General features: G+C 53.7%; 1 protein-coding gene across 1 annotated transcript; it reads right to left on the reverse strand.

The window, feature by feature from the left end:
* Positions 1 to 7,079: 7,079 nt before the first annotated feature.
* Positions 7,080 to 10,755, reverse strand: LOC308516972 (cystatin-B-like). Its single transcript, XM_081088022.1, has 3 exons — positions 10,305 to 10,755; positions 8,261 to 8,362; positions 7,080 to 7,456 (listed from the first exon to the last, which is right to left on the reverse strand). Exons 1-3 carry the CDS (start codon positions 10,377 to 10,379, stop codon positions 7,328 to 7,330), a joined length of 306 nt encoding a protein of 101 aa, XP_080944148.1. The 5' UTR covers positions 10,380 to 10,755; the 3' UTR covers positions 7,080 to 7,327.
* Between the last annotated feature and the right edge of the window lie 1,575 nt (positions 10,756 to 12,330).

The raw sequence follows: 12,330 nt of genomic DNA on the forward strand, positions 1-12,330 counted from the left end.
TGAGTGATTTTATGTGGCTTCGTCCTGTACTTGCCTGATGACTTAAACTTTTTTTTTTTTTTGAAATTTGAAGTATAATGCAGAAAAGTGCACAAACCCCAAGTGTGACGTTGGGTGAATTATCCCCCTAAGATAGCCAGCCACCATCCAACTCAGGAGATAGTGACTCACTCAGTTTTGAATCTCCAAAAATGTACAGTGCCTGATTCTTGGAGATGCTCAGATTTTATTGAAAGGATGAAATGGCAGTTGCTTGGGGGAGTCCCTGCGGGCCCCGGTCCAGTGTGTTCCGGGTTAGAAGGATGTCTTGAGAGGAGAGGGAAGGTATCTTTGCTCCTGGTACTGACAGGCTGGGGCCCACTTAGTCTGAGTGTTGCTGTTTTGATGCAGGTGGTTTCACTCATGACGAGCTGCTGAAGGTGTGGAAAGGACATGTGGATGCAGGACAAGCTGCTCCTCCAGGTGAGCCTACGGGAAGGAAGAGGAAACTGGAGCAGCAGTGTCAGTGGGAGGCCAGATGGGCGTGTGATTGCTTCTGGGCGAGGTTTACAACTTTTTTAAATTTTTCTTTGGGCTTTATTTATTTACTTATTTACTAGAGGCCTTATGTACTTATTTACTTATTTACTAGGTGCACGAATTTGTGCACGGGTGTGAGGGGGTGCCTCAGCCTGGCTAGCGATTAGGGCCACCTCTCCCAGTCCCAATCAGGCCGGCTGACACGGGGAGGGACTGTGGGAGGATGGCCAGCCACGGGAAGTTGGCTTTGGGAGGGCACTTACTGCCCCCCTGGTGGTCAGTGCGCATCATAGCTACCGGCCAGTCGTCTGTACATAACAGTCACTTAGGCTTTTCTATATATAGATTTATTAATAGCAGGAAGGTGAGGGCCTTTGTTCAGAGAGGGTCTTATATTTGTTGAGTTGAGCACCATAGCCACACAGGTGCTCATCAGTGCACATCAGCGCCCGGGTGAAGCCTGGGTTTTCTGTCTGGTGTTTGTGAGAGATCACCAACAGCCCTAAATGATGGAAACCAAGGGAGAGGGTCTAAGTTCTCTGAGACACAGATTTCTCCTGCAGCCTTTTCAACTTGTCTTTCCTTAAAAAGAAAACTATTTTTTGGAGAAGTTTTAATTTACAGAAAAACTGAGAGGAAGGTACAGGAGTTTCCCATTATCTCCTGCCCCCCACCCCCCTCATATGCACAGCTGCCTTTGTTACCAACATCCCCCACCAGATGGTACATTTGTTATAATCGATGAACTAACACTTGACACATCATCGTTATCCTCAGTCCATAATTCACCTGAGGGTTCACCCCTGGTGTATGGTCTGTGGTTTGGACAAATGTATAATGATACGTATTCATCACGATGGTGTCTTACAGAGTAGTGTCATTGCCCTAAAATGCTAGCCTTTGTAAAACAGTGTTTACTAGAATATGAACTGCTTACTCTTCTTCAGGATCCTCTGGGTGGCGAGGCAGTACTGAAAGTGCAGAATCCTGCACTGTATTCCATGCCTCTAAACTACAGTCTCAGGGAAGGCTCTGGAATTACCCAGTTACCAAGTGCATGGAGTGCTGCTTGGCCAGTGACACGGGCAGGAAGTGAGTAAGTTACAGGGGTCTGGTTGGCTCCCTCTTTTTATTATTATTATTTTTAAAATATTTTTATTGATTCCACAGAGGAAGAGAAATAGAAACATTAATGATCAGAGAGAATCATTAATCAGCTGCCTCCTGCGCGCCCCCTACTGGGGGGGGGGGTCAAGCCTGCAACCCAGGCATGTGCCCTTTATCAGAATTGATCCTGGGACCCTTCAGTCTGCTGGTGCTTATGTGTGAAACACTTCAACTTGTATTAACTCTTTTACCTAAAGTACACTCAGCTCAAAAGTCTAAAGGGCTAATACCCTACATTTTTATTTATTTATTTATTTATTTAAAATATATTTTTATTGATTTCAGAGAGGAAGGGAGAGGGAAAGAGAGAGAGAGAAACATCAATGATGAGAGAGAATCACTGATCAGCTGCCTCCAGCACGCCCCCTACTGGTGATCGAGCCCGCAACCCGGACATGTGCCCTTGCCGGAATCGAACCCGGGACCCTTCATTCCACAGGCCGATGCTCTATCCACTGAGCCAAACCAGCTAGGGCAATACCCTACATTTTAAAATTAAAGCGGCAAGCTGGTGTGGTGCTATCAAGCTGCTGGACTGAATCAGGTGTGATGGTTGTGATGTTCCTCAGTGAGCTTTTTCTCTTCTGAGCACGATCAGCAGTTCTCAACACTGCTGCTTGCCCATGGGGTCACTGGGGTCTTTAGAGTCTTGATGTCCAGACCCTGCTGTCCTAAGTGGAGCTCTGAGGGCGGGGCCTAGGCACCAGCATTTTGCCTCCCTCTGCTGCCCTAAGGTGGCCAGGGCCGGGGAGCATCACTGGCATAGGCACTAGGACCATTGCTAGTGGTTTAGTTCAGACTGAAATAGGCAAAGGATCAAAATATGCTGGGGGGGGGGGGGGGCGTGCACAGAAATCCCAGAACCTACTTTCTCAACTTGGCAGAGTCTCACTGCATTGGAGTCATTAGTGGAGGAGAATATCTACCTTCTGTACTTTTACCTTCTCAGAACCTGCAGAAGAGTCTGCTCAGCAAAAGGCAAAGTTAGAGTGTTCACCTAGTGACACAGGAAGGAGTCAGTGAACGCAGGCCCGTCCATTGCTGAACCATCTGATCAGCTCTTTGCTTTTGGAGAAGCCTGTAATGGAGATAAGAGATGCCCTTTGTGTCCTGATGTCAGGGTGTGGGCAGGGCTGGTTTCTCCGGAGGCCTCTTTCTTCAGCATGAAGATGCTGTCTTCTCCCTGTGTCCTAGGTGATTGCCCCTCCGTGTCTGTGTCCTGATCGCATGTTGTAAGGAGACAGTCTGATTGGATGAAGTCCCACACAGTGACCTCATTTTATCTTAACTACCTCTTTAAAGACCATATCTATAATAATAATCTATAATAATAAAAACATAATATGCTAATTAGACCAGACGTCCGGATGAAGCCAGTGCTGCCAGGGAAGCCCAGGTCCTGGGTGCCAGAGGGAAGCCAGAGCCGGCAGCCAGGGCAAAGAAGGCCCACTCTTACACGAATTTTCATGCATTGGGCCTCTAGTATACATTACATACATATATATATACTAGAGGCCCGGTGCACAAAAATTTGTGCACTCAGGGGGAAGAGGGGTCCCTCAGTCCGGCCTGTGCCCTCTCATAGTCTGGGACCCCTCGGGAGATAACAACCTGCTGGCTTAGGCCTGCTCCCGGGTGGCAGAGGGCAGGCCCAATCCCTAGGTGCAGCCCCTGGTTGGGCTCAGAGCAGGGCCGATTGGGGAGTTGGGGCGCCGCCCCTGTCATGCACAGAGCAGGGCGGATCAGGAGGTTGCGATGCCACCCTCAGTCACGCTCAGGGTAGGGCCGATTGGGGGGTTGGGGCACCGCCTCCTGTTACACTCAAGGCAGGGTCAATGGGCAGGTTGCGGCGCCACCCCCTGTCACGCACAGAGCAGGGCCAATCAGGGGGTTGGGGAGCTCCTCCCTGTCACTCATAGAGCAGGGCCCATCAGGGGGGTTGGGGCTCCGTACCCTGTCATGCACAGAGCAGGGTCGATCAGGGGGTTGGGGAGCTACACCCTGTCACTCACAGAACAGGGCCCATCAGGGGGTTGGGGATCTCCCCCCTGTCACTCGCAGAGTAGGGCCGATAGGGGAGTTGGGGCACCGCCCCCTGTCACACACAGATCAGGGCCGATCAGGGGGTTGGGGCGCCGCCACTGTCACACTCAGGGCAGGGCCGATGGGGAGGTAATGGCTCTACCCCATCACACACAGAGCAGGGCCCATGGGGGGGGGAGGGGTTGGGGTGCCGCACCCTGTCACACACAGAGCCACAGGGTGATCAGGGGGTTGGGGAGCTCCCCCCATTAGGCACAGAGCAGGGCTGATCAGGAGGTTAGGGTGCCTTCCTCTATCAGGAACAGATAGGGAGGTTGTGGCCCCCGCCCCCTGTCACACACAGAGCCGCAGGGCAATCTGGGGGTTTGGGAGCTGCCCCCTGTCACACTGATCCCGGTGCCGGGAGGCCTCGCGGCTCCGCTGATCCCGGTGCTGGGAGGCATATTATTACCCTTTTACTATATAGGATAGAGGCCTGGTGCACGGGTTGGGGCCGGCTGGTTTGCCCTGAAGGATGTCCTGGATCAGGGTGGGGGTCCCCACTGGGTTGCCTGGCCAGCCTGGGTGAGGGGCTGATGGCTGTTTGCAGCTGGTCTCACACCCTTCAGGGTGGGGGTCCGCACGGGGGTGCCTGGCCAGTCTGGGTGAGGGGCTGAGGGTCGTTTTCAGGCTGGCGGGTGACTGAAGCTCCCAACCTGTCCTTTTTTTCTTTTTTTTTTATTCTGGGCCAGCTTTATCACTGAGGCTTGGCTCCAGCTCTTAGGCCTCTGCTGCTGAAAGCAGGTTTCTGGCCTTTGTTTACCTTCTGTATTTGAAACAATGTTGCGATCCTGCTGGCTGAAGCCTGGCCAACAAAAGCAGGTTTCTGGGGTTTTGTTTAGCTTCTATATTTGTAACATAGTTGCTTAGAGTTGCAGCTCAGAGGCTGGCACCGGCAGGCGGGGAACATTGGAGTCCTCTGTCACTGAAGCAAGCAAGCCTCATGTTCGCTTTAAGCTGCCTGGCTGCCGGCCGCCATATTGGCTGACAGTTAATTTGCATATCTCCCTGATTAGCCAATGAGAAGGGTAGCAGTCGTATGCTAATTACCATGTTTCTCTTTTATTAAATAGGATATATATATATATATATATATATATATATATATATAATTGATTTTAGTGAGACAGATACATCAATGATGAGAATCATCGATTGGCTGCCTCCTCCACGTCCCCCCACTGGGGATGCAGCCTGCAACCTGGGCATGTGCACTGACTGAAAATCAAACTGACCTCCTGGTTCATAGGTCGATGCTCAACCATTGAACCATGCTGGCCGGACAAATATCTCCCTCTTAAAGAAAGGGCCTGCCCTTCCCTGCCCTGCCGTGCCCTGCCCTGCTCATCGTGGCCCAAGTCCCCTCCCCACCTAGCCACTCTGGTTCCCTACCCACTCAGGGTTCCTGCAAAACCCTACCTGGGATCAGAAGGGTGGGGTTCCCTTTCCTGGCCCATCCCTGCTGGATTGTGAGGACAAGCTCTGGTCATTGATCAGGTGTCACTGCCCCTTCTGGGTTCTAATTCCTTCACACCAGGGTGGTGACAGCTCTGGTCCTCCTAGCCCAGCAGGTACTATACACCCTCCCACATTTTTGTAGATAAATCCTCAGGTCATCTCCCAGTAACAGGTTTTGTGAGAAAGGCAAGGAGAGGGCGGGAGGCCGCAGAATCTGCTTTGTGTCGGAAGCACCTGACTCTGCCTCTCAAACCCACTCTGACTGCCCTGTGCTGCTTAGCTGTCCCTGCCTGGACAGCTGGAGAGTTAGGGCCTGTGACTCTCAAGGGTGGGCGGATCCCTTTGTCGCTGTCTTCTTGGTGCTGGGGAAACAGATGGCACTGACCAGTGACTTGAGTGCTTAGTAAAAGGGGTGGGTGGTCAGCACCCCCACAGGGACACGGAGGGAGGGGTGCCATTACCAGCTTAGCCTGAAGGGCTCACTGGCAGGCCAAGTACCAGGACCCAAAAAGCATCCTGTAGAAGAGAGGTCGCTGCCAGGAGACCCCGAGGTGGTCCCTGCAGCAAGTGCTGGAGAACGAATGGTGAGAGCGAACCCACAGGTCAGCACCCAGAGTCCAGGGTGGGCAGATGAGAGGCTGGGCAGATGGAAGAGCGCAAGCCCAGCATTTGTTCCCCAAATCCTCTGCCAAGGGGTCCCCCTGACTGGCTGTGGTTGACTGTCTTGTGCTAAGTTTTTAGTGAGGTGAAATTCACAGGAAGGAAGTACACCTAAGTCACTTCAATTGCACAGCCCAGGGCATTTGTACCTCCCAGCCATGTGTAACTGTCTCCCCTTTCCTGTCACAGGTGCCTCATCACCCTGGGCACAACCCACACCCGTTAAACAATCACTCATTACTAACCAGGCGGAGCAGGGCATGGCTGTCAGCTCTGCTTAGAGCCCTCAATGCCGTCTCCCTCTGCGGGTCCCTGAAAGTCCCCAGGTGGGAACTGTGATCGGTCTTCTATTCAGTGCAAAGTTGCTTGACTCTAAGAGGGTGTTATGAAAGTTTTATTCTTCCAGTTCATGGAGGGACGGGGACGCACACAGCTCACTGTGCAGAGATTTCTCACTGCCGCTCTCCAGGCTCCGCATGCTCACGGTCCCGCCCTCCACGCTCCCTATGACCTCAGGACACCGACAAAATGCCACACGCCCCAGAGGGGCCGAGTCGGGTTCAGGAATGTGAAACCTACATTAACCCTCAGGAACACATATTCTACCTTGACCCTGGGCCACACAGATAGAAATTTCACCAAATAGTCATTACTCCTATGATGTCAGGGGCACTCTTTTCAATCTATTTCACACAAACATGGGGCAAACCAACCAGGCACTGACCGCACTGACGGGCAGGACCCTGTTGAAACAGGCCCTTCCAGAGGCTCAGGCTTTGAGCAGGTGCCGCAGCCCAGGGGATGAGCGGCACGGCCTCCCAGGCCGCCGGTTCTGAGCAGCTGTGCAGCAGGTTTGCGCAACACTTTGGTCCCTGCCGTGTCATTGCTGCTACGGAAACAGTGTGACTGAGCACATCTGGAACCCATGGTCTAGACCCGGGTTTACTTTAGTCCTTTTACTTACGGGGGCAACCGAGGCCTGGAGACAGGATGCAGAGTCCAGAGCTGTTGTTGGAGCGGCTCCTGGGGCCCTGGGTCGACCACCCACTTGCTGGGACCTGGGGCAACCCCGCTGGGCTCTCTTCCTCAGGTGGAGGGTCTCAAGCCCGGCATGTGGCCTTGAAAGACCTTTGTAAACACGTCTATATGGTGGTTATGGTTTCATATGAAGAAGAAAACGCACAGCAAAGGAGGAAATTTGCAAAACCTTAAAAATGTATTTATTTAGAGATCACTTCAGCCCTCTTGGAAAGCAATTTAGTTAAGATCATTGATTGGGAGGAAAATCACGCTGTTAAAGTCAGAGGCAGAGACACCAGATTGGTGCAGAGCAGCCCCTCCAGCGAAAATGGCACAGCATAGAGACGGCATTCATTTATGACCCGGCACGGGAACACGTGACAGAGAACCACGTGGCGAAGGTTCAGTTCAAAACCCAGAACTAGAAATAGGCCAGCTCGTCCTGCTTTGTCTTGTTGGTCTGATAATTGTGCAAGGCCAGGGCCTTGTTTTCATGAGGGAGACTTTGAAACACGCGAAGGTGCACGAAGTCATCATCTTCAACTTGAACCTGCAAAGAGAGTCGAGTGAGGGGGGCAGGTGCTGCCTCTGACCCCAAGTCCCTGTGCCTGGTGGACTGTGTGAGAAAGGCCCTGAGAGCCGGGAGGCCCAGTCCCTTCAGGGCAGTGGTTCTCAACCTGTGGGTCGCGACCCCTTTGGCAGTCAAACGACCCTTTCACAGGGGTTGCCTAGACCATCCTGCATATCAGATATTTACATTATGATTCATAACAGTAGCAACATTACAGTTATGAGGTAGCAACGAATATAATTTTATGGTTGGGGCACAACATGAGGAACTGTATTTAAAGGGCCAGAAGGTCGAGAACCACTGCCTCAGGGCATCAGCCACTAGGGTGTGACATTCCCGTCTTCCTCTTTCGGGCGTAGCAGATGCCCATCACCCCAGCCAGCACCCCTGGCACGCTACATCCGCTCCTCAGAGCCCTTAGTTGCCCGAATGGCTCAGTCCTCTCCTCCATGGAGGCCTGCAGGAGTGCATGCACACTCATTTTATTTTATTATTTTAAAAACATTTATATTGATTTTTTAGAGAGAAAGAGAGAGGGAGACATACATCGACTGATTGCCTTCTGCATGCGCCCCAACTGAGGCCAGGGATCCAAACTGCAACCCAGGTACTCGCCCTTGACCGGGAATCAAACCCGAGGCCCTTTGGTGTGCAGGCTGACGCTCTATCTGTTGAGTCACACCAGCCAGGGCTACAGGAACCCCCTTAGCACCCCTGTCCTGGCCCCTGTAAGTCCCCCATCTCCCCACATCTGCATGAGCACCCCAGTAGCGGACACTCCACCTTGATGAAGTAGTTAGTCCCCGCGACCACCTGGCTCTTGTACTCCATGGCCTTGAAAGTGGGGTACTTCTTGTTTTCCTTCTCCTCCAGCTGGGACTTCACCTAAGGGGCAGGAGAGAGGGGAACTCAGTGTCTCCTTCCTGCAAGAGCGACTGACACGGGAGCTGCGGCCTCATGTCAGATGTTACAAGCTGACCCCTAAGGCCCCCCCTTTACAGATTATTCCTCACAATCAGGACCAAGCCTGTCAAACCCGTGGCCGGCAGGAGGCCTGTGGCCTGCCCGCGCCTTCAGGGAGGGGCCCTAACCAGGGATCAGAATGGAGGGAGAATGGAGTCGGCAGCTGACAGGAGGGAGGGTCAGGAAGGGAGAAGGCAGGTCCCTCCTGCCGCTCCTGTGCCCTCTGCATGCGGCCGGCAGGGTTCGCACTGCAGGCCTACCTGTGTCTCAGTGCTCACCTGTCGTGCAAGGTGCCATGTCTGGTCCACAGGGATCTGACCCTGCAGACGGTGGACAAGCCTACGGGGATGAGTGACACACACAAACGCACACTAGATTCTGGGAAGGAATGACCTCCCTCTTGGCCTGTTTCAGGAGTGGAGGCAGGAAAGCAGGAATGGTGAGAAGACCCAAATGCAGGCGATGGGACTGGGCATGTGGCAGCCTCCAGGCCCTGCCCGTGGTGACAGTTCACTGATCGTACTGTGGACCGGGAGAAAGACGGGCTGAACTAGAGCCAAGGGGAGCAGGAAAGGCCTGGGGATGGTGAGGAAGTTGCCAGTTACCACCCTCAAGGGGCCAGGAGACTGCAGAGGGCCAGGGAAGGCCAAGGTCGGGACTGGTGGGCACTACTTGAGGAAGCTGAGCCAGAATTGGGGACTTTGACATCCTCTGGCCAGGGCTCCCTCTCTGGCCTCTGTTCTCCACACCTGCAGCCTGGAGAGCTGGGGGAGGATCAGTACCTGCAGCAGCAAGAGGGTGTCCCTGCCCTGTCCTCTAGGAGCCACAGGCAAGCCCCGCCCTGAAGAACTGCCTCCCAGAGGCAATGGTGACCGCCCTCTTACTTGTCACTTTCAAGTGACAGCACCACATCAGGGAGCCCCGAGACAGCCACTCCTCTCTCCTGAGCTGATGCCCATTCACAGTTCACACAGCAAGTGAGGAATTCCTTAGGCCTGGGACCCGGGAACCTCAGGAGAGGCTGGGCTCCGGAGCCGCGTGGGAGAGGAACCTCGCCCAACTGGCTCACCACCCAGTCCCTACAGATTCCTCATTTTCAAAGTCTCATGGGACTGAGTCACCATCCTTTACTGTGGTCAGATGGTCTAAAGTTTAGACTCTAAACCACCCGAGCACAGGGGGTGGAGTTGGGGGTGGGGTTCTATGGGGTTAGGGCAGTGGTGGGCGAACTCATTAGTCATCAGAGCCAAATATCAAGATTGAAATTTCTTTTGAGAGCCAAATGTTTTAACCTTAAACTATATAGGTAGGTACATTGTTAATAATTTAATTAGGGTTCTCCTAAGGCTTAGTAAGAGCCACACTCAAGGGGCCAAAGAGCCGAATGTGGCTCACAAGCCGCAGTTTGCTGACCACGGGGTTAGGGAAGCAGCAGGTTTGTTGAACTCTGTGTCTTCTCAGAACCTGAGCCTTCCTGTGGCCCCACCATCCCACCTTCCCCAGAACCTTCGGTGAAGGCCCCCCAGTGATGCCCACTTTACAGACGAGGAAACTGAGGCACAGAAGTCAAGCGCTGCCCAGGTCTGAACCAGGCTCTGCCTCTGCATCCCAGCCTGGTTTCCGTTTTTGTTTTACTTGCACAAGGAGCACTGGAATAAGGCAGGGCAGAAGTTAGGACCCCTGCAGACCCTGTCCCAGCTTCACTGACCGGAACCGCCCGAGGACAAGCACACCAGGCCCTTCCCTCTAGAAGCCGAGGCCCAGGGTCCCTGTCCCAGCTCAATACCGTCCGCGTCCCAGCGGGCAATGCCCCTGTGCGGACAGGGCGGGACCCGTCTAGGGCTCTGGGGGACCAGCCGCCTACCTTGTCGGCGATGGCCTGGATCTCGGCCGTGGCGGGCCGGGTTTCGGAGGGCCCACCAATCAGTCTAGCGCTCATGGCGGACCACGAGCAGGGAGCAGCGGACACAGAAGGGAAGAGCAGTGGGTACAGAGCAATGGCCTGCAAGTGAGATTAGCAGCGAAGGCAGAGCGAGGGGTTTTGACTGCGAGCTCAGTTCTCTGTTCTAAGTCCTAGGTCAGGTGACGCGGGGCGGGATCACGCGGGGGCGGGGAGGGCGGTCCGGCGGGAGGGGCGGGACACCAACGCCGGTTCGGGGTGGGGTGGGGTGGGGCATAGGAGTGATGTAGGGCGGGGGGAACTGGGCGAGTCCGGGGCGTCTTGCACAACCTGGTCCCCCAGAGGGCGCCGCCTGGGGACCGCTGGCGTGCGCTGCAGTGCGTGTGCCCGGTTTGGTGTTGGTCTTATTGGCCCCAGAGACACGCGGGGGAGGTATCCGGCTCTGCGCGCCTCCAAAAGGTGCCACTTCCGCTTGTTGATTATGTTGAGCGGAGGGCGATCCAGACCCAGCCACGGGGTGGGGAGGACTCCCACCTCTCCCTCATGGCATGCAGGGGAGGCCCTGGCTGGGGTGGTCAGTCCTTTGCAGCTTTCTCCTGTGCACCAAGGGTCCTGGGTTCAACTTCGGCTTCCATATCCCCCGGGGCCCTAAACTGGAGACAACTGATCAATGTTTCTCTCTCACGTTGATGTTTCTCTCTTGCTCTCCCTCTCCCCTCCTCTCTCTAAACTAAAGGGGGGAACAAAAATAAAATGATTATATTAAATCATATAGGTGGGGAGCCTGGTCCAGAAAGAGAGCAAACATCAGAGATACCTTTTTTTAAATCTGAGACTCACCTGCATGGCTGGGCAGACAGCTGGTTACCAAACATCTGCTCTTCCCATCTTCCTGTGACTTGTCCTCCTCCCTGTGAAGCTGCAAACCCACATCCCAGGCCATAGCTCTGGAATCCAGGACCTCCGCTGCCACACCGCCTGCAGGGCAGGTTCCAGGTGGGAGAGACCCAGAGATGAGTGGGAACTGAATCTGAGAGTCCCCAAGAGCAGTAGGGAGAGAAGTGTGTGCCCATTGGGCTCCAGAAGGAGCTGGGGACAGAGACTGCCAGGGCATCTTGGAGTCCAGGACCAGGCCTGCCTGGCCTCACTCCCCAGTGCATGGGACTGCTTTGCACTTCTCATCTGCAAGACCTGGTCCTGCACCCACCTTGCACCAGTGTGTGACCCAGGGACATAGTAAAGGACTGACGTGTTTGAGCAGAGGAGGCACAAAGGAGTCCAGTGATGAGATGCCTCCCAAGGTTTCAGGTTGGGTTGGGAGTGGCATTCCAGCTGCACCCCTCCCCCATCTAGGGCTGCACCTCAGGGGCTGCTGGACCTCTCCCACCACTGGGTGGTGACTGCAGGAGCAGGCCCAGCCTTGCCTTTTGTAGGCTCCGTGCAGAACCCTAATGGGAGTGGCCCATGAGCAGGTAAGTGGAGAGGACCGCTTTTCTGGTACCTGCCAGGGAAGAGCCTGGTTTGTAATTCAAGGAAGGGTGGGAGGCCAAGTCTGGAAGGGAAGGAGAGACCCCTACAATTCAGTCATGATTGAATGACTGAATGAGTGAAAAGGGGCTATATAGCAGACCTGACAAGCTCTGGGCGCTCCTTGGTGAGCCTAAAAGTAACCACAAAGGTCTTTGACCATAAATTCATAGCTGGGCAGGTCATGCAGGTAATCACATCCTAGGCCTATAGCAGGGGTGGGCAACCCCTGGCACGCCAGTAATTTTTGCTGGCAGGCGAAACCCTCTCTTATAATCTTCCATTTACATTATTTTTCTTAATATAGACTTTTTTATTTTTCAGATAAATTTAGTGTAGGTGCATCTTAGATAAATAAATAATTTTACATAACAAGTTATCTTAAAGACTATAGACATGGATTGACGAGAGAGGGGAAGAGTAATTTCTATGCCTCTGCCTTAACTCTCCCTGCCTTCCTAGA

The sequence above is a fragment of the Myotis nattereri genome, assembly GCF_964212035.1.
Source record: "Myotis nattereri genome assembly, chromosome: 3".
NCBI lineage: Eukaryota > Metazoa > Chordata > Mammalia > Chiroptera > Vespertilionidae > Myotis > Myotis nattereri.

What these genes read in the sequence shown, in the direction of transcription:
- LOC308516972 (XM_081088022.1), bottom strand. Translation starts at nt 10,379, where the DNA reads ATGAGCGCTAGACTGATTGGTGGGCCCTCCGAAACCCGGCCCGCCACG. An exon ending in TCCAGGCCATCGCCGACAAG is followed by an intron (nt 8,363 to 10,304) that starts GTAGGCGGCTGG and finishes CCTGCCCCTTAG; the next exon opens with GTGAAGTCCCAGCTGGAGGA. An exon ending in GGACTAACTACTTCATCAAG is followed by an intron (nt 7,457 to 8,260) that starts GTGGAGTGTCCG and finishes CTCTCTTTGCAG; the next exon opens with GTTCAAGTTGAAGATGATGA.